Genomic DNA, 18,920 nt, shown 5'->3' with positions numbered 1-18,920 from the left:
CATAGTTAACCATTCAGTATTTTTAATAACAGGAGCGATTCAAGTATCTGCTAAAAAATAACAATCATACTGTCTAAAGGGATACAATCATAAGTGTATGCAAATAGCAAAAAACTAAATCACTGGCATTTTTCTATTGGTTAAACAAATAATGTAACACTGTTTATTACAAATGCAATTAGAACTCACAATGTAAATGTTTAGCAACAATATATTAACTGCAATTCAGAATGGCATCTGCTTGCATTAAAAATGGTTTTAAATAACATGTCTTTCACATGAAATTAAAGTTAATCCTACAGAAAAATGGCATTTTTGACTGAGAAAACAAACTTCTGATCTGCTTGGTAGAGTGTCCCCGAGATGATTTATCTAAATGACCTGAAATTTGGTTCAGTTGAAAAAAAAAATCACAGAACAGTACTCCAAAATTTCAGATCAGCATACCCACTGTGAAGTAGAGTAAAAGATCGAAAGGGGCACCTGTGTCATCGCTCAAGGACAGACCTATTTGCATACTAGCCTGCACTGGTGTGAGCATACGATGGAGCCTTAATGACAAATACCAAGACATGTGCCAGCGCAATCCTCCAGTGGTGGAATCCTGATAAACAGGAAGATATTTTCCTTGAGTTCACATTCAATGACTCTTGGTCACATTTGCCCAACTTGGAAAGGTATTCAACTGAAACATGGCAACGCCCCACGTGTTGATGGCAATGTTGATGGCAATGATTCCAATTAAGTTCAGCATGAATCCAGTCTTGGCCTGGAACAACCGGATAAGTAATAAATCATAAACAAAATGATATCAGGACTCTGATCCAATGCAAAACAATATTTTGTCAACTCATCAAATTAAGCCCCAGACCAATCTCATAATATCAGTAACAATTTATCAAGCTGCTGAGGCATGCGTACTTTGCATTTGCAGCTCAGTGTGCCTATGCACAGTTGCCATGGTAATATTCAGGATATTGTGTGCATGTTCATAGATGATAATGATCAGATATAAGGATTAATATAAGCTGCTTATCTAAAAATTGGATATGGCCCTTTATACAAAACACTGTGTGCATGTCAACGTGCCCACTTATGGGGCATCTTTCTTATCTGAAAGGTCTTACCATGTCCATGACTTTAAGGTCGGCATAGGAGAAGGCGATGGCGTTGGGTGGAGTGGCCACAGGCAGCATGAAAGCCAGCGAGGCAGCGAGGGTGCAGGGAAGCATGACATACATCGGGTGGATTTTAATGGCAGTAGCCTGGAAAAAAGTACATTACCACAGATGCAAATTGAGCAGGTAGAAGTAATAAATGTTTTTCCAATTATTGATAAATTTTGTGCAACTCTTTGAAGCTGAAAGATCTGTTGTACATGCAACTTTAAGGTTAGCTCTTACAACAAGCAGCTCTTTGTGTTTCCAAGCAATAAAAAGATTTTAATTCTTTCATATTTTTAGAATCATATCAATTCCTTCATAGATAATATACTGTATGATCAGCTTGAACCTGCACACAAAATATGTGATCTTACATGCTTGTAAAGGTTTTACCCTCTTACTTGAGATTGACACTGAGAAAAAAGCACAGTACATAAGTGCATGATGACGTTTTAAGCCCCTTTTGAATTGAGTTACAAATGACAAATACACCAAAACCAGCCAGGACTTGATGTAGTCATGTCAAAATCAAAAACATATTTTATGTTTTGTTACTTCTGGCAACCAACTTTGTTATATTTTTGGGGTTACTTGTAAAGATTTCATACAATGTTTAGTGTTATATGGTGCTATAATATGTTTAATGCAGCGGCTGTAAGTGAGAGTAAGAGTTAAAGATTGAGTTATTATCATCATATTGTTACGTCTCACCATGGAGGCGACTATTGGTAGGAATAGCGTGGTGGTGGCGGTGTTGCTGGAACATTCGGTGAACATGGCCACCAGCAGACACAGAAGGATGCAGATGGCAAAAGGAGGGACACTCTGCAGCGGTAAGAGACATTCTCCCAGCCACTTAGAAAGTCCAGATTTCTTTATCCAGTGTGGAAAAACACAGATCAGTATCCAAACACTTATACATTTAGACAGAATTATCTTCAGAAAAATGTGGTTTTGGAAATTAACAGAGTTACCTCACTTCCGTGGGCCAAAGCAAAGCCCCCTCCCAGGAGCAAAATGATGTTCCAAGGCATCCTTTCATTGACAACACCCCAATTAAGCATCGGTGTGGGGGCTTCTGGAGGTGACCCTACAGAATAAGGACAAATAAAAGAAAACAAGTAAAAATCTTTATCTTTATAGCTGACTTTGTTTTCAGGTATTGGGCGGGGCAGTCATAAACAATGTTATATCTAAACCGGTGCAGAAAACCTACCTTTGATTGTCTGCAGATAAGATGATGTGACCATGAAAGTGCTCCATAAAGATAAAATACTAACACAGGTAAGTTGCCAAATCATAATTTACATGTCCTGTTGCAACGGGATTTATACTTTTGAACCTTTTCACCTTATCACCTCCAAGTCTGCATCACACCTTCTAAAGTGTGCGTTAATCATTGTGGCACCCCTATGTGTACAAAACACACTGCTTTTCCATTTTTTGAGGAGCAGCGAAGGCGGTGTCACTTGTAGGCAGAAGCAGGACACGCTCAACTTAAATTACCAAAGGAGAAAAAAATAATCATTGGTACAAAAGTAGTTTGTCTAAGGAACAGAACAGCACTAACTGTTGTACAGGCTTGACCTTGAGGCTATCAAGATACAACTCAGGAAGGAGCTGAGTTCATTTGAAAGCACTGAATCAGCGAGATGAGTTGCCACAGGCAGTAAAAGTTATTGATGGTATCTTTAACTATAAGAGAACACAGAGATGTCACAGATAAAGAGAAGACATTTTCAGAAGACTGCACTTCTATCTTCATGTGACATGTCGCAAATATAATATGTGACACAACAGTGAACAAGCACTTTCCATTGCGCTGTCCAGACGTGTCCGTATACTGGATAACTGAAAAGAGATCAAGTTCCTGAATTCTTGCTTCAGCATACAGGAGAATATACTTTTATTTCTCTGTTAACATGCTGAGTTTTGTTTTTTTAGTCACAGTTGTGTCAGTATTGCTGTGAAAATGAAAACATACGTATTCCACCCTAATGGACACTTTCATTATTTCATATCTTTATAAAGTAATCCTTAAAATATGCATAGTTAATTTACACATAATTTTATTGTTAAGGTAACTTGTTGGCAAACTTACCATCTTTGGACTTCCCAAAGCATCTGGGCAAATTAGACGGGATGCAGAAGAAGAGTGATGACATTAATATGGCCACAGTGCCATCTGTGACGTACCTGTTGAGAAACAACATGTAAAATATCTGTTGAACGTAATAATATTGCAAAACAACAACCTTTCATGTTGTGATTCCGGTATTGCAATGAGAAGTGTGTTAATAAACACACAAGAATGGACAAAGGGTTGACTGATTGGATGATTCAACAATCAGATGCACACAGATACTCTGTATCATGGAGATCAATATTCAATCATTGACATACCTTCACTAGTTGGTCCCATTTTAAATTCTGCTATGGCAAGTTTACACCCTAAAAGCTGTGGTGTAATTTAGACATTGCCAAAGCTGTGTAACAACAATGTACTTACGGTTTGTCTTTGTTGAAGAGCACAGTGGCCCAGCCGGGTATGAACCCAGGCTCTCTGGTGAACCACATCAGAACCACCAACGTGAAGATAACCAGCACACAGACCTCAGCGAAGGTCATCCCGCCCAACTTTTTGTACTGATCTTTGATCACTCGGTAGGCCTCCCTGTCACCATCTTTGTTTGTGCCACATCCACAGGACTTTTTCAAGCTGGAGCAACACAATGTAAAAATGAATTCATCTCTTTCTTCTTAATGTGGATGCTTTAAGAGTAAAAATACACGACCTAAAACACACAATAACTTACTTAAAGCCCAAAAACATAAACTGGATCCACAACCAAGACAGGGCAAGCATTAGCACCACGGTGGGGAACGCGAAGCCAAACCAGGTTGCAAAGTTGATTATGCCCCCGTTTTCTGGAAAGAGTCTGTTGATGATAGAAAGAAATGATCAGAAAACAAACTAAACACATGACTGGACTCTCTTGAGAGATGAGCAAGTCTATAACTCGATAGATAAAAATACATCTAAACAATAGTTTTGCCAGATGTACTTGGCTTGTTTTTAAAATGAAAGGAGCTTTTGAAAGTTAGAGTAATCCAGTTATCAAAACCATTTAGGTGAAACATTAGTTACTATTCTGACAGTACACTGTGAAAATGCCCATACTGCATATTGAGTTGTGACCCACCCTACATATGACAACTCAGTGTGTCCAATTTAGAATTTTCACATTGTTTTTTTCTCTCAAATACTGACTGAGTGAAACTAGAGACTTGATCAGAACTTGTCCCGTCCTGTTGCTCAGCTGAATGGACTTTTACCCTAACAGAGGCTGTGGCTACCACTGATGTTGTCAACTTAATCTCAAAAAAGCAATCTGAGTAAAATTTTAGCAATAGAAATGTTCTGAATTCAGTCAGTTAGTCCAAGACCAGAAGATGAGTGTGTATCCAAATAACTTGCCCATTTTATTGTGCCTAAATCTGTCTATGTTCAGGTCATACTCATCAAGCTGGCCCTTCATAATGACGTTGGGTGTGCATCCAGTGAGAGTGGCCGTTCCTCCAATGGTGGCGGAGTAACAAACACTCAGGCTCATGCCTTTTAACAGTTTTGCATATTTCTGCTCCCTCTTCAGTCTTCGCTGCTCTGAGTCAGGACTCATGTCACAAACATCTAGAGGGAAAAAGCAGAGACCTTTGGTGTTGTAAAGACATATTAATGATTGAAGTGTCTCATATGTAAAATGAAATTATTAGAATTACAGAATGGGCTAGTCTGTGAATTTAGAATTTGTTTTCAGCAGCTCTGTCATAGTGTATTTTGATTTCTATACTAAGACAGTAGCAAATTATTTAACAAATAAAAACTAAATAAACAGAGTGAGGGTCTTTTTTTGCAACATATTAAGATTTGTATTTTAGATATGTTACAATGCAGCAAGAATACATTTGGTATGTATTTTTGCACTTGTCTCCTTAAATTATACGTTCTGTTGAAGAATTTGCACCTTATGAATTTGTATGCTTGTGCTTATTTGCTGGCTCCTTTTTGTTCTTAAAAGGGGCAGATACCTCAGGAAAAAGTGAAGAACTTACTTGATGTAACACCATTTTCCGTGAGTTCTTTCATGCCTTTGAAGTTACCATCTTGATCTTTATCTGCAAACACCATTACAGCAACATCAGTAAAATAAAAACACCCAGAAAACTCTTTAACCAGAAAAATATAAAGTTCATAATAAGGGATAGAAACAAGGCTGCAACTGTTAAACACACCCATGCTGATGCTGCTGTCCTCTGGTTTGAGCTCCTTGTTGTTGGTTTGTTTGGTGTCATCCAACTCAAACGTCTGGTTGTCCTGACCAGCCATTGCAGCAGTCAGCCTATATTCTCTTTCTTCAGCGTTGGCCTCTGTGTCAGACAGCTGCTGCAGCACAGCGCTGGAGATGGGCAGCATCATGGCTGTGGCAGCTGTGTTGCTGATCCACATGGACAGGAAGGCCGTGGTGCTCATAAAACCCATCATCAGGCTGGAAGCGAATAAAATAAATGAATGATGAAGAAAAGTTTGAAGAAAGTGTGTATGACAGTCGTATGTGGTTGTTGAACATTTCATTCTATAACCATGGGCATTAACATGACCTGACTACAGCGATTTGGTCCCACCCAGTGAAACACATGCTGACCACTGATGCTGCTGGCCATCCAATTCAACCCAAAGATATGGGACTAGATTAAATTCAGGGCTGTGTAAACGTCAGGTCTTGCATTCAAAAAGTCATTATTCCATTTTGATAGTCCTCATTTCAAGTATATGGGTAGTTATGTGGACAGGTGGGCCTTAATAACTGGTAATGCAGCTGTAACAGAGGTGTCTGTAAGCACATATTTAAGAATCTTACAGTGATGGCTTCACCCCCACAACAAGCAGAACTTGAAGGGCGATCCTCTGGTGCAGGTTCCAGTGCTCCACAGCGATGGCCACCACCAGCCCACCAAAAAACAGCATGTTGGAGTCTTTCAGGTACTGAATGCAAACCTGGACAAGAGAAGAAAAGATAATCAAAATAAAATCATGTTGAAGAGCAAAAAATATTCTGGAGCTCGCTGACTTGTTAATCCTACAAAAAAATAGGGAGAATAATAATAATTTAAAAAAATTTAAAACGTAATAATCGATCACTATCAAGTATAGATTTAGAACTACCTCAGTTCCTTCCATGATGCCCATCATTGGGAAGAGGACAACAGGCAGCAGAGCTGTCACAGCCAGAGGGATACACTCTGTACACCAGTACAGCGCCATGAGGATTATCGCAAAACCACATTTTGCCTCCTATAAATGCAAACAAGGACTGTGTTGTTTAATGTACTTAATACAATTAGTCTGAATGGGTGTTGACATGTACTTGAGACAGAAGTTAAGATGTCAAAGCATGTAACAGGGCTACAAAACATGAGACGATTCTTCACTTTGGCTAACCAAATAAAGGTCAGTTACAATATCTCGCTTGATGCCACACCTCTTTGTGACATTTTCAAGTGGCAGCAGGAAAAGTTCAAAAAGTGCAGGACCTAAAATGGAACCTTGAGGAACACCTTAATATATATTTTTTAGCTTTTAGGTGAGCACAATACACAATACTATATAATCTTGACTATGCTGTCTCAGTTCTATGAGTGGTCAGAAAACCTAATTAGAGGTGAACATTATAATAACTGCTGTTTGATTTATTTTTAATATGTTAAAGATTTTTAAAGACTATGGAAAATACATCCTGTCTCTTTTCTTTTCTGTTTTTCTAAATTTGTTGCTGCATGTTGTATTTACATTTATGGACAGAGGGAATGTATTTCATTACTTATTTTGTTTTCTCATATGTAGTATATTACTGTGCTGTATAAAAAGCAAACAGCTAAAGACCAAATGTTCAGAGAACCACATCTAGTCCAACTTGCATGAATTGCGATGAGCAGAAAGGGACGGAGATTGTAGTCTTTGATTTAATGGAACTGATTTAGCCCCTGAACATGATCCCACTTTTCAATTTGGTCAAAGATTACATGGTACAAAGGGTCATTGACGGAGGTCTTTCCATGACATATTACTGCTAAGAAGACAACGTAAAGCAACTAATATATTTTTTGATTATCAAAGGTCTTTCATTTTGATGTAGTGGTCTCACAAATTTTGGCTACAGATGTGGATACAATACTATTGGAACTATGGCTCTCTTTATTTTTCAAATATAGTTTTAATGGATTTAGGAAATTAATTTAAAACACTAAGTATCATAAATTTTAAAGTCAGTCTGTATTAATATAACATGACTTGCATGTTACTGAAAAAAAAGTGTAATACTATAATACAAAATATGATATTATAATCTTCCTCTCTGGAGATTTATGTTTTTTCTTTTGTTCCTGCTCTTAATACTGGTGTCTCCATCATCCAAAGATTCTCTTGTGTACACCTCTCTCTGGTATGCTTTACTTCAGCACTAAGATAACATCTCCTGCTGCTTTCTTTATGTATCTCATATACAGTAAGTTTTACAAGAGAGTTTTGTTACACCTGTCGTAAGAGCACCATGACCTTTGCACTGCTTAATCCTAGTAACCTTACACTGCTTGGATCTTAAACATAAAAACAATTTTTACTGCCAAGTATAATCAGCTAAAACAGCGGCAGCAGCAGAAGTGGTAGTGGCAGCAAAATATAGGCCCAATATGATTTTTATATGTATTTCTATTGTGATAATAGAATATAATACAACTGTGAAGTATTACGGGCCTTTCTCCCTATCAAACAACCTGCAAGGAAAGAAACAAATATCTGAGCCATGGTGAACTGCTTTATCATTCATATCATCTGCATGTGTTAAGGACTAAGAATATTAGTGAATCAGTTTATATGCTCCAGCTTTCTTAATAGAGGTTTTTCTAGGTTGTTTGCAGCATAGGACACAAGACAGGTTTGAATATAATGGTAAAGACCCACCTGAGCACTGCTGTGGTGGACATGAAAGTATTGCAGACAAATGCAGAGAAGTAGAAAATAGTTCAAGAGTCTCCAGCCTTTAAGGAGACTCTGGTTGGGGATTTAGATACTCTACACTAGAAACTGACTTGGTCATCTCCGGGATTAAACTTGTTCTGTTTGTTGTCAGTCTAGACCTGAGTAGCACTTTGTTGGACTTCTGTTGTATTCATGTACTAGACATAAGGAGGATCATTTTGAAGCAGTTTGTACATGTTCAAAACACCTCTTGTCAAAGGTCAAATATCAGATATAAGACTAAGTAGTAAAACACCTGGGAACACTTTGATGTTTCACCTGTGGCGATATGGCAATATAAGTCAGTCATATCTGCTACCAAGTAGACATATTAAACTCAAGTATACGGTACGGCTGACTTTAGGATGCCTGCCATGCTAACTTAACTCAAATAGCAAAAATACTACACCACAAGTGATTTTGTTGGCTTCATCTAATCAGTTGTCCACAGATGATGACTAAGCTGCTCCAAGCTGTAATCCTAAAAGAGATAAAAGGCTGCATTCTGCCTTTACTTTTACATATGGTACATTATTTTGTTATCAATCTGAGGAGATGTGAGCTGTACATGCTGGCTTTTTATCCAAGCTTGTGGCACAGCATTGTGAGAATTATTAATGATTTATACGATATCCTAACAATGAAATTCAACACCAGAAGCACATTTTTAAAGCTATGCATGTTCAGCAACATTTGAATTATCATAATGATGGCTTAATATACAGTATATATTGTATAGTTTTGGATACACATCACACAATTGCACAGGCACATTTAAAGTACACAGTATGTCTGAAGATGTGTCTTAACATAGAAAAACATACATACATGTATTCATTTTCTTACCGGGGTTGGGCTGACAAGCGGCAGAGCCAGAAGTAAGAGAGGTGTAAGGATTATTACAATGAAATTCCTAAACCTCCACAAACATTTTAAAAATCCAGCCATGATCCCAAAAGTGAGATGGACATCCAAAGCATTGAAGAGTCGGAAGATAAAAAAAAGTTAGTGACACCAGTTAACTTTTATGTCAGGTGGTAACACATCAATTCACAATACATATTGCCATGCATGCAGGATGTCACCCTGACGAAGGATTAAAAATTAACTTTAGAGTGAGGGCCATGGCAGGGATAGAGCTTTCATGTGTTTATTAGGGTGCAGATAAGGTAAGCAACACTCAGGAGCTACTGCTAATCTACAGAAAAACTAATCTTTTTGATTGCAACTGTAAAATGTGACAGCTATTCTGTCAGTGTCAGCTGTAAAGAACAAACTAAATGGTGATTATCACTATCGCAGGTGGCAACCCATTCATACTAGGAGCTGGAAGTAAAAGCCTCAGTGACTGCTTCTTAAAGTGAGTGAGCACATTGAGAACATTTATTAATGTAATGGTATAGACATCTACAGCTGTTAATAGAATAAATACATATAAGCATAACTCATGAATGTGCCTGATAGCAGCTACAAAGTCACAACGGTGTTGTTGTCTTGTAGAAGGATAACTAAAAAATAATAATAAAAATAAATACAAAGTTCCATTAGACAGCATAGTTACAGGATTTGTAAATAACTTGTGTGGGTGTAACTTATAGAGAACAATGTTCTGATTCCAGTGAAAAACGTCTCACAGAGGCTGAAATGCAGACAAACCAGATCACCATCCTACCTTCACTGTGCGTGCGTGTGTGCGTGTGTGTGTGTGTGTGTGTGCGCGCGCGCATGCAATTGTGTGCGCGCACACATTAACAGTGTTGCTGTGTTTGACTACAGAACAACAATATGAAAACTTTGACAGCACTGAGACAATCATATTTCATATATGTAAACAACCAACAAAAAGCCACAAAAGAACTAGTAAAATAACATTTAATTACATTTTATTTTATTCTATTCATGAGATTTGTATTTGGTTATTTTTCACCATAACCTTTGTATTTCCAGTGGTACACTTTACTTATGTCAAAGATTTTGTTTGTTGGAGAAATGTACCCAAAGTCCTCATGTGAAGTGTGCTGTAGTGGGGTGTTTATTAGTATTCCAGTATCCTGTGGGGTTACCAACACAGAGCGTGAGTCTGTGAAGGTAAGCCGACCCAGAACATTTACATAGTCAAACATTTTATACACTTGGGAGGGGACAGTATGTAAAAACAGAAAAAATAGTGGCCAGTTTGCAGAAAGTTGCTAATCAATGACAAATGGTGATTGAGTAAAAAGGTTTAGTAGACAACAAAAAGTAAGAGAATGAGGGGCCTGGCAAATAGCTACCAATAACAAAAGACAACAAATGGTAGTAATGGTAGATGACAAAGGGAGTTATCAGTGATAAAAGTAATGGAATAAAGTATGACACTAGGGACGGGGGGTGTCTGTAGCAAAAGCATGTGGAATTTTCTTCATCAGGCTGTAGTGAAGTGTAGCAGACACCAGGTGGCAATTCAAAATATAATGGAGTATGATCCAGTAAGCCTCTCAAGCATTCTGTTCTGCTTTCAAATGTTAACTCTCCTTCAGATAAACTGTTTAGATAACTGTGTATTCAATATTCAACTCAAGTCGAAGCATGACTGACTCTTCTGTCATGTTTGGTATCTGATGGTTGGGGATATTACATCTTTACATGTGTGTGTGGGACCTTATCTTATCAGTGGTAAATTAACTGGCAATTAGCAAATTCAAACAACTATCTGCCTGAACCTGGGCCAGCTGGAGGTCTGTTGTAGTAAAAGGGAGTGACTGAAATGAGAAAAAGAAAGACAAAAAAAAAAACAAACTACAAAGACAAAAGGAGAGAGAAAAAAAATTAAAATTAAGGTTGCTCAAAGGAAATCCAGGAAATTTTTGGATTTGTATATTTCTGTAGGGTCAGCATTTCAGTTCTAAATTGGTCAGCCTAATGTCCATAATTAATAATATTGTAGGATCTTACGCTTAATATTTATTATAGTTTGATAAAGTTGTATTTTATTTTTATACAATTTTTGTAGGGCCTTAATTCTTAATATTTAAATTAGTCAGGTGACAGGTCACATCATAAACAACACTGTAGGGCCTTAACTTTAATATTTAAACTTGTTTGGTTAATAAAGCTAATCTAATTTCTTTTTTAGACAGTCGTTTGGCTCAAGGGCTGGTGCTTTATATATTCTACATAGCACAGCTGATGCTATATTAGAGTAAAAATCTGATCCGTTTGGTAAAGCAAAAAATTTAAATATTTTTCTTTTTTTGTCCAGTTTTTTTTTTTTTAACCAGAGTGGTTGTGCAGTGCCTATAAAAAAAATATTCATCCATCTTGGAAATTTTCTTCTTTTTTATCTTTTAACAATAAATTATGGTCAATTTAAATTGGCTTTTTTGACAAGAATTTACGGTAAAATGCCCTTTCATGTCAAAGTGAAAGCAGATTTCTACAACAAAATAGCAATTAATTGAAAATATAAAATGTAAAACAAATGACTGCATAAGAATTCACCCCCTTTAAAGTAATTCACCTAATTTAACACAGGAGCAGCAAACTGATGGTAGAAGTCATACAATTAGTGAAATGAAACACTGTAAAATAAGGAGCCAAGGTATATCAGTATTTGAATTATTCACTATTATATTGACTTAGTTTACAAAAGGTCTCTATAAAACAACAGCATAATAAAATTCCTTAAAGTCAACAATGGACTTTCTGTAATAACCCTTTTGTAAAGAAGGCGGAGAGATTATCTTAGTGCTGGAGAAGACAAAAAATTCCAAAAAACGGCCCTCTTGTGTCAAAATGAAAGCAGATTTCTACAATGTAATGTCAATGAATTCAAAATATATAATGCAAAATAAGTGACATAAAAGTAATTCACCTAATTCAACATAGATGCAGATTGTTAGTGCTAGAAGCGAAAATACTGAGCCAAGGTATATCAGTATTTGATTTCTTTACTATTATATCATATTGATTTTTTTTAATTGCCTCTATAAAACAACTGTATAACAAAACTCCTGATATTCAGTTATGGCTTTTGGTTTTGCTATACAACCCCAAGACTTTGTGTGACTCATCTTGCCACCTGTATGAAAAATATCTGTCAGAGGAGGTTGAATATTAATATGTAAATTTACTTTATGTAATTAAAAAGTTAACCTTAATGTATTTCAGCACCATTTCTGCTCATGTTCAAGACATTCTGAATGTCTCCTTTATGTCATTTTTTTCTTGGGGTGGTGTATGAATGCATGTGTGGTAAATATTAAACGGGACACATCCTTTTCCTCCCCATAGAAATCTACCACTGTGAAGGTTAGCAGAAAATTAAAGTGTAGTACACCCCTTCGTCCAGATGAGGTTGCTGAGTCCACACTATAATGTTGCACTAGTATCGCTTCCTTTAATTTTTTCCTGAGCTGGTAAATAAGTTAACTTTAAGCTGCTCGTTTTATGAAAGCTAACAGACACAGAAGCACCGGCAACAGACCTGCGTTAGCATCTTTAGCTAGCTCGTTAGCTAGCTTGTTAGCTCCGCGGCTATATCTTCGCTTCAAGTTAACGCGTCGCATTTCACTCATAAACTGTGGAAGTCTCAGCCACATTTTCTGTGAAAACATACCGGCTATTGACGTTTACAGTTCAGTCGGTTCGCCATGGACGAGCCGGACACCGCGGCGATACTCCCCGGAGATGTCCTCGACGCCGCACCAACTGACGACCAACTGTCCGACACGCTCGGCCACAAAGAGGAGGCCGGTGAGCCGACATCCAGCTCCGTCCGCCCGCCGTTTCCGTGCTGCCTGCCGGTGTCCGTGGAGCCGGTGATGTTCCTCTCCATGTTCTCTCTGGCCCTGCAGGCTCCTCTGTCCACCCAGTATCTGTGGGACCGCATCAGCGAGGACCTCGGCTACAACGGCTCCAAGAGGTCGGAGTGCGGCAACAGCTCCATGCCCCCCGACCCGCTCCAGAAGGTACCCGTAAAACACTCAGTGCCGGAGGGCATTTAGGTTAAGTTGGTCTGTGTGGAAAGGTAATCTAACCTATGTTAAGTGGTTACCTTAAATAAATTCAGACCGATGCATGGAAAGCTATCATAAAAATAGAATAGTAATGATAGTAAAGACATAAAAACCGTCTTTGTGGTACCTTGCCAAGTACTTTAAAATGATTCAAACATGCAGGACAGAAGCATGAAATGCACAGCATCCAAAGACGCATAATAGGGGAGATTAATATTACCATTTTCTAAAAAAAAAAAAAAAAAAAAAAAAGTACACTGAGAACACATAAAAAACATAAATCATTCTGGTAGCTTAAAGGCAAGGCCGTAATAAAAAATATTGTAGGTGGATTAAGAGGTATTTGTCATTAGTAATTCAAAGAAGCAGAATCATTGGCAATTAAAAACAAAACACCCTTTAAAGAATGAGAAAAAACTCAATATGTAACCCTCAAACAGTTTGATGAAGAGGAACAAAAGTTGAAACAAAGCAAGAGGGTTCTGATTAACATGCATAATTTGAAGCGGTGCACCAGCAGTCTGTTAGACAGATTAGATGATCTGTTATATGCATCTGATTACACACGCAATTGACAGACTAAATTACATTTAGGGTAGACACAAGAAGCAACGATATGAATGTCTTTACGTGCTATCACGGTGTCCCTGTTCAGTCTGATTGACCTGGCTTACCCTTGTGTGTTTTTTTCAGGAGGTAGAAACCTTAACAGCCCACTGGAACCTGTACATCAGTCTGGGAGGCTTTTCTGTTGGCCTGCTGGTGGTTCCTCTCCTGGGCTCGTGGAGCGACCTCGCAGGCCGCAGACCGGTCCTCATCTTCCCTAACCTGGGCATGGCCCTGCAGGCGGTGGTTTACCTGGTGGTGATGTACCTCAAGCTGCCTGTGGTCTACTTTCTGGTGGGCAGGCTGCTCAGTGGCCTTTCAGGTGATTTTAATGCCATCCTGGCCGGCTGCTTCGCGTATGTGGCTGACACCAGTGACAGGCGGTCTCGCACCTTCAGGGTGGCAGTATTAGAGGCTTGTCTGGGTCTTTCAGGCATGCTGGCAAGCATCATCGGAGGACAGTGGAGGCGGGCACAAGGGTAAGAGTTGGTGGTGCTTTGGACACACCAATACATTTGGCTCAAAATCCAAATCTGCGCTACCTAAATACCGTAGGCCAATATTTATAATACTGTAGGATCTTAGCTGCATTATCACATTAGTTAGGTTATTCTCCAATTTTAATGACATCGTGGTGCCCTAATATGTATTATAGTTAGGTAAAGTAGTATTTTATATATTTGTTGGAGGGTTTTAATCCCTAATTTGTAAATTACTCAAGTAAAATGACACCATTAAACACACTATAGAGTCTTAACCCCAATATTTACACTTGTACATTACTTTAACACCGGTCGTAATTAGTTTTTTTACTGGAAGGCATTTAAACGCACCAGCTGTTGTCTTAGATACGCTGTATAAAAGACCTTGATGCGACTTAACAGTTTTATCTTGTTTATATTGCATGTTTGGGATCTTATTTGTTGTCTGCATTATTTGTCTAATTTGATGTTTGTTTGATTGTAAAGCACTTTGTGACCTTGTTTCAAAAGATGCTATGTAAATAGATGTATTATTAATTATTTTTAAATGAAGATGTATTACATTTCTGCTTTTTCTACACTTTGTTTAGTTACATCAACCCCTTCTGGCTGGTCCTGGCTACCAACTTGGCTTCAGCTCTGTACGCTTACCTGTTTGTCCGCGAGTCTGTTCCCCAAGTCCCGACTGCCAGGCTGTTCTCCACTCACCACCATAAAGCCGTCTGGCACCTCTACTCAACGGGAGGCAGCAGCAACGAGTCTGGTGGAGGGTTTCACAGATGCAAGCTGTGGCTTTACACGCTGTGCTTCTTTGTGGTGGTGACTGTTCACTTTGGCAGCAGAGAACTGTACGTGTTGTACGAGCTGAGCTCACCGCTGTGCTGGGGGTCGGAGCTCATTGGCTTTGGATCAGCTGCTCTGAACCTGGCCTACCTGAGCAGTCTGTTGGGGCTGAAGATCATGCAGTGCTGCCTGGAGGATTCCTGGGTGGCTCTCGTGGGTCTGGCCTCCAACATCATTGGGCTTATTGTGTTTTCTGTAGCTGACACCACAGAGCTCATGTTCACAGGTGAGAGGCTCTGGAGCATGTCAGTAACCTCCAGATGGTTTGTAGACGTTGAAACTAAGTGATGATAACTCAAATCACAGCACAGCCCAAATCTTATTTTAAAAAAACATGCTGATTTTTCTCCTTCATAAAGAAAGACAGGGTGTCCGTAAGCTCCAAATAGTTTGCAGACATTGTTTGTGGGCTTGTATAAATTTCTTCTTAAAATTATCCTTTAAAACCAAGTCACTGTAACACAAGTGATACCACAGCACAAAATCAGTTTTATCTTTTGAAGCATTATATAAATTTAGAAGAATGACACACAGCACTTAATGGGAGACGAGTTAAAGGTTTTTCTTGGTTTATCCCTTGCAGTAATAGTTAATGAGTGCCCAAAATCACAGTACCATTAATTTATAACGTAATGTCACCTTGTGCTTCCCAGGCTGTACAGGTGAAAAAAGCCAACATTATTATTAAACAAATGCTGCCATAGGTACATCTGAGCAGGTGACACACTGAGCAGACTGTGTGTATGTTGGCAAACCTTGACTACAAGCCAATAAAAAAACTCATTATCGTCTCTGCTTGTAGCACTTGGCAGTAATTAACATAGTTAGTTCACAAACAACTGTGCAGCGTAGTATGGGCAATCTCATGAAAGAATATGACTAAGGCTGCTGTAATTATGCAAAAGTATTGATAACAAAAAATACCTCAAAGTACTTGATGTACGTATGATACTGAGTAATTTGACTTTACTGTCACCAGGTTATGGTCTGAGTTTCCTCTTCATGGCTTCAACGCCTGTGTTCAGGTCAAAGCTGTCCAAGCTGGTGGATCCATCAGAACAAGGTCAGTCCAGTCACTGATTATGTATGATACTATGCATGTTTAAAACTGAGGGAAAAATTGTATTATTACACCAAATACAATCCAGAAATGGGAGCAGGCTCAGTGTGTCAGTTGTGCAGTGGTGAAATCAGTCAGTAAACTAATTAGATCAGTAATGCAACATTGCAGTTTAATTGGAAGCACATGTTCCTTTGTCACAAGGGACAGCTTGTGTCCTGCGATGTGTTTACACAATGTGTGTTTGTGTTTTCTCCCAGGTGCCCTGTTTGCCTCTGTGGCCTGTGTGGAGAGCTTGTGTTTCCTGGTGGGCAGCGGGGTCTTTAACTCCCTCTATCCAGCCACCCTGCACTTCATGAAAGGCTTCCCATTCCTCTTTGCTGCTATCATCCTCCTCATCCCTGTTGGGATAATCGGGTGAGCCTGCTCTCGTCTCATTAGGTTCATTTGAGATGAACTGTGGCTGAAAAAAGGACAAGAGTAATCAGCAGACACAAGGGGAGGAGTTAAAAGTGGGACGATATTTTGCAGCAGCCTTCATTCTCTATAGAAACGCACCTATTTATTAAAATATGGTACACATAATTTGTGTGAAATAGTATCATAAAATATTCAATGTTTTCCATGTTTGTCTTTCTAGGACCCTGCAATATTTAGATCAGAGGAGAAACCATGGAGACTCTACAGTGTCCTGACCTGCAGCGAGGCAGGAGACTGTCACAGACTGAAAGTTCATCCTGTTGTGAATGTATGAGGTGAGCAGGTCTGACACTGAGACATGCATCATGTCTGTCTGTGATGCTGGGAGACACTTTTGAGCTTAACACGGTGATGGAACAGTTGACTAGTTACGCCAAAAGATGAAGAATCAACCTCCTGACTGACGTTACTGCTAAAACGCTTCTGTCGTAACAACGAGGCGGTCGAGGATATCTTTTCATCTGGTTTTTGCCGGCACTAAAAACTGACGTCTTCAATGATTTCATCAAGACAGTTCTACAAATGAGCACGATTCTTTACAATTTTTGATGTGTTATTTAGTATGTTTTTTAATACAGTTTAAGTGCCAAAGACCGTGCCTTACATTCCCATTTTAGATCATTTTTTGACACAGATGTGGATCCTCATTACAGTAGTTATTAATAAGTGAGACACACTGGACACTCCTTCCTCAGTGTCACCACAGATGTTCTCTTACAGAAAGAAAGTGCGGAAATAAATGGTTCCGCTAATAGTTTCTTACAAATAATAGTATTCAAAACAATGTCTTGTTAGTAAACATTTTCATTACCAAAAGAATTCAGATACACAAAAAGTATCTGATTGATCAATATGCAGTTTTCTGTGTGACTGTTTTTGTTTCATATAATGATGTGCATTATGACAAAAGGGACAAAAACTACAACTGGATATTGTGTTTGCTTGTTTGCAGTTTGTGAAAGCTCAATTTGTCTGTTTGTATTGTTAGTGTTTATTGCTGTATTAATGTTTGCTGCTCTCCTGTCCAGGACACACTTGATAAACAGATTTTAATGTCAATGAGACTTTGACCTGGTTAAATACAGGATAATGATAATAATTCTGTGCAGATAAGGACAGCTAAGGAGCTTTTATTATGCCAGTGTTGGGTTTATGTCCAAAAACCATTCTGTTATTTCACTAGATCACCTAATGACGACATTATAATGTTTAACAGTTGTGCTCCTCCTCATTTTATTTAAGTGTTTAGGTACTTTTGATTTGTTAGTTATCACAGCATTTGTGGCAAGAAGGCTCAAACCTGGGTTTGCCAAAATTTCCAAGTTCTTCTTAACTCAAATCTTTTGTTATACATAACCGTGATGATGCAATTTTATTTTGTATAATGCTGCTGCTCTTTGACTTATGTAGGAGAACTCAACCTGTGATGATGTTTGTTTCCCAAAAAAGGGACAGTTAGAATGTGATTCACTAATGTCATTAATTTCAATCATACATAGAATGAATGAAGCTTATGTTTTTCTTGAAATAAGTATTAGTGACTTGTATGAGAATGAACTATTCTGAACCAATTGCTAATAAAGTAGAAACACAGCTAAAATTATGATGCAATAATTAGATTGATCTTATTTCAAACATGGCAACTTTAAATAAATGATGTCTTTACAGTCTGTAGGCATTTAACTATTTATATTTTAGTATATTTCCGTACTAGTCTCCTATCTACTTTGTGTAAACACAGCCTGCAGTTTAACCCAGTTCAGCCAAAAACACTTTCGATGTTTGTTGTGTTACTTTTGGTCGCTGCTGAATGACTGTTGGCTTCTAGGTGTGCAGAGGAGTACAGACTTTTGTTTTTTGCTGAATCTTGCTGCTGCAAACTGTTTTTTTGTGGTGATTTTTTTTTTAAAATGAGACATAAAACAAAACGATTATCATGAAATATTAACGTTTTTGTAATTAGCCCACCTTTTACCAGTGAAATTATGTACACACTAATGCATCTGCTAATAATCCAGTAATTTTCATTATTATGAAATAAGTCACTGTGCATCTTGAGTACTTCAGCATTTTGGATTAGAATATATTTTAATGCAGTTATTTTTTGTGCATTCATGCAAGTAAAATTTTGAATACAGGCTTTTTACATGTGACATTTGTACACTGATAATTTTATTTTTACTTTTTAAAACATCTGAGTACTCTGCTCATTTG

General features: G+C 38.2%; 2 protein-coding genes across 4 annotated transcripts; one reads left to right on the top strand and one right to left on the bottom strand.

Annotated features, from left to right (window-relative positions):
• Positions 1-12,979, bottom strand: LOC111585154 (solute carrier family 13 member 2). Of its 3 annotated transcripts, XM_023294560.3 has the most exons (13): positions 9,085-9,354; positions 6,388-6,516; positions 6,083-6,219; positions 5,457-5,710; positions 5,277-5,339; positions 4,683-4,854; positions 3,980-4,102; positions 3,673-3,882; positions 3,265-3,359; positions 2,138-2,253; positions 1,875-2,036; positions 1,128-1,265; positions 1-769 (listed from the first exon to the last, which is right to left on the bottom strand). In XM_023294560.3, the coding sequence occupies exons 1-13, from the start codon at positions 9,184-9,186 to the stop codon at positions 641-643; spliced, it is 1,830 nt and encodes a 609-aa protein (XP_023150328.1). In that variant the 5' UTR covers positions 9,187-9,354; the 3' UTR covers positions 1-640. The 3 variants fall into 3 exon arrangements, with proteins under 3 accessions (XP_023150328.1, XP_023150327.2, XP_023150326.2); XM_023294559.3 differs by lacking the exon at positions 9,085-9,354 and adding an exon at positions 12,836-12,979 and having other exon boundaries at positions 6,083-6,516; XM_023294558.3 differs by having other exon boundaries at positions 6,083-6,516; positions 9,085-9,362.
• slc46a1 (solute carrier family 46 member 1) lies at positions 12,870-18,376 on the top strand. Its single transcript, XM_023294563.3, has 6 exons — positions 12,870-13,187; positions 13,929-14,320; positions 14,914-15,392; positions 16,146-16,229; positions 16,487-16,643; positions 16,867-18,376. The coding sequence occupies exons 1-6, from the start codon at positions 12,870-12,872 to the stop codon at positions 16,919-16,921; spliced, it is 1,485 nt and encodes a 494-aa protein (XP_023150331.2). The 3' UTR covers positions 16,922-18,376.
• Positions 18,377-18,920: the final 544 nt, after the last annotated feature.

This window comes from Amphiprion ocellaris, chromosome 7 (genome assembly GCF_022539595.1).
Source record: "Amphiprion ocellaris isolate individual 3 ecotype Okinawa chromosome 7, ASM2253959v1, whole genome shotgun sequence".
Classification (NCBI taxonomy): Eukaryota; Metazoa; Chordata; class Actinopteri; family Pomacentridae; genus Amphiprion; species Amphiprion ocellaris.
The sequence above is the reverse complement of the archived record's forward strand: the minus strand, read 5'-3'. Positions and strand labels throughout refer to the sequence as shown.

Excerpts from the sequence above, each read along its gene's own strand:
- LOC111585154 (XM_023294558.3), bottom strand. The coding sequence starts at position 9,186 with ATGGCTGGATTTTTAAAATGTTTGTGGAGGTTTAGGAATTTCATTGTA. Across the intron at positions 2,254-3,264 it reads CTTTGGGAAGTCCAAAGATG|GGTCACCTCCAGAAGCCCCC; the intron begins GTAAGTTTGCCA and ends CTTATTCTGTAG. Across the intron at positions 1,266-1,874 it reads TACCAATAGTCGCCTCCATG|GCTACTGCCATTAAAATCCA; the intron begins GTGAGACGTAAC and ends ACTTTTTTCCAG.
- slc46a1 (XM_023294563.3), top strand. The coding sequence starts at position 12,870 with ATGGACGAGCCGGACACCGCGGCGATACTCCCCGGAGATGTCCTCGAC. Across the intron at positions 13,188-13,928 it reads CCCCCGACCCGCTCCAGAAG|GAGGTAGAAACCTTAACAGC; the intron begins GTACCCGTAAAA and ends TGTTTTTTTCAG. Across the intron at positions 16,644-16,866 it reads ATCCCTGTTGGGATAATCGG|GACCCTGCAATATTTAGATC; the intron begins GTGAGCCTGCTC and ends TTGTCTTTCTAG.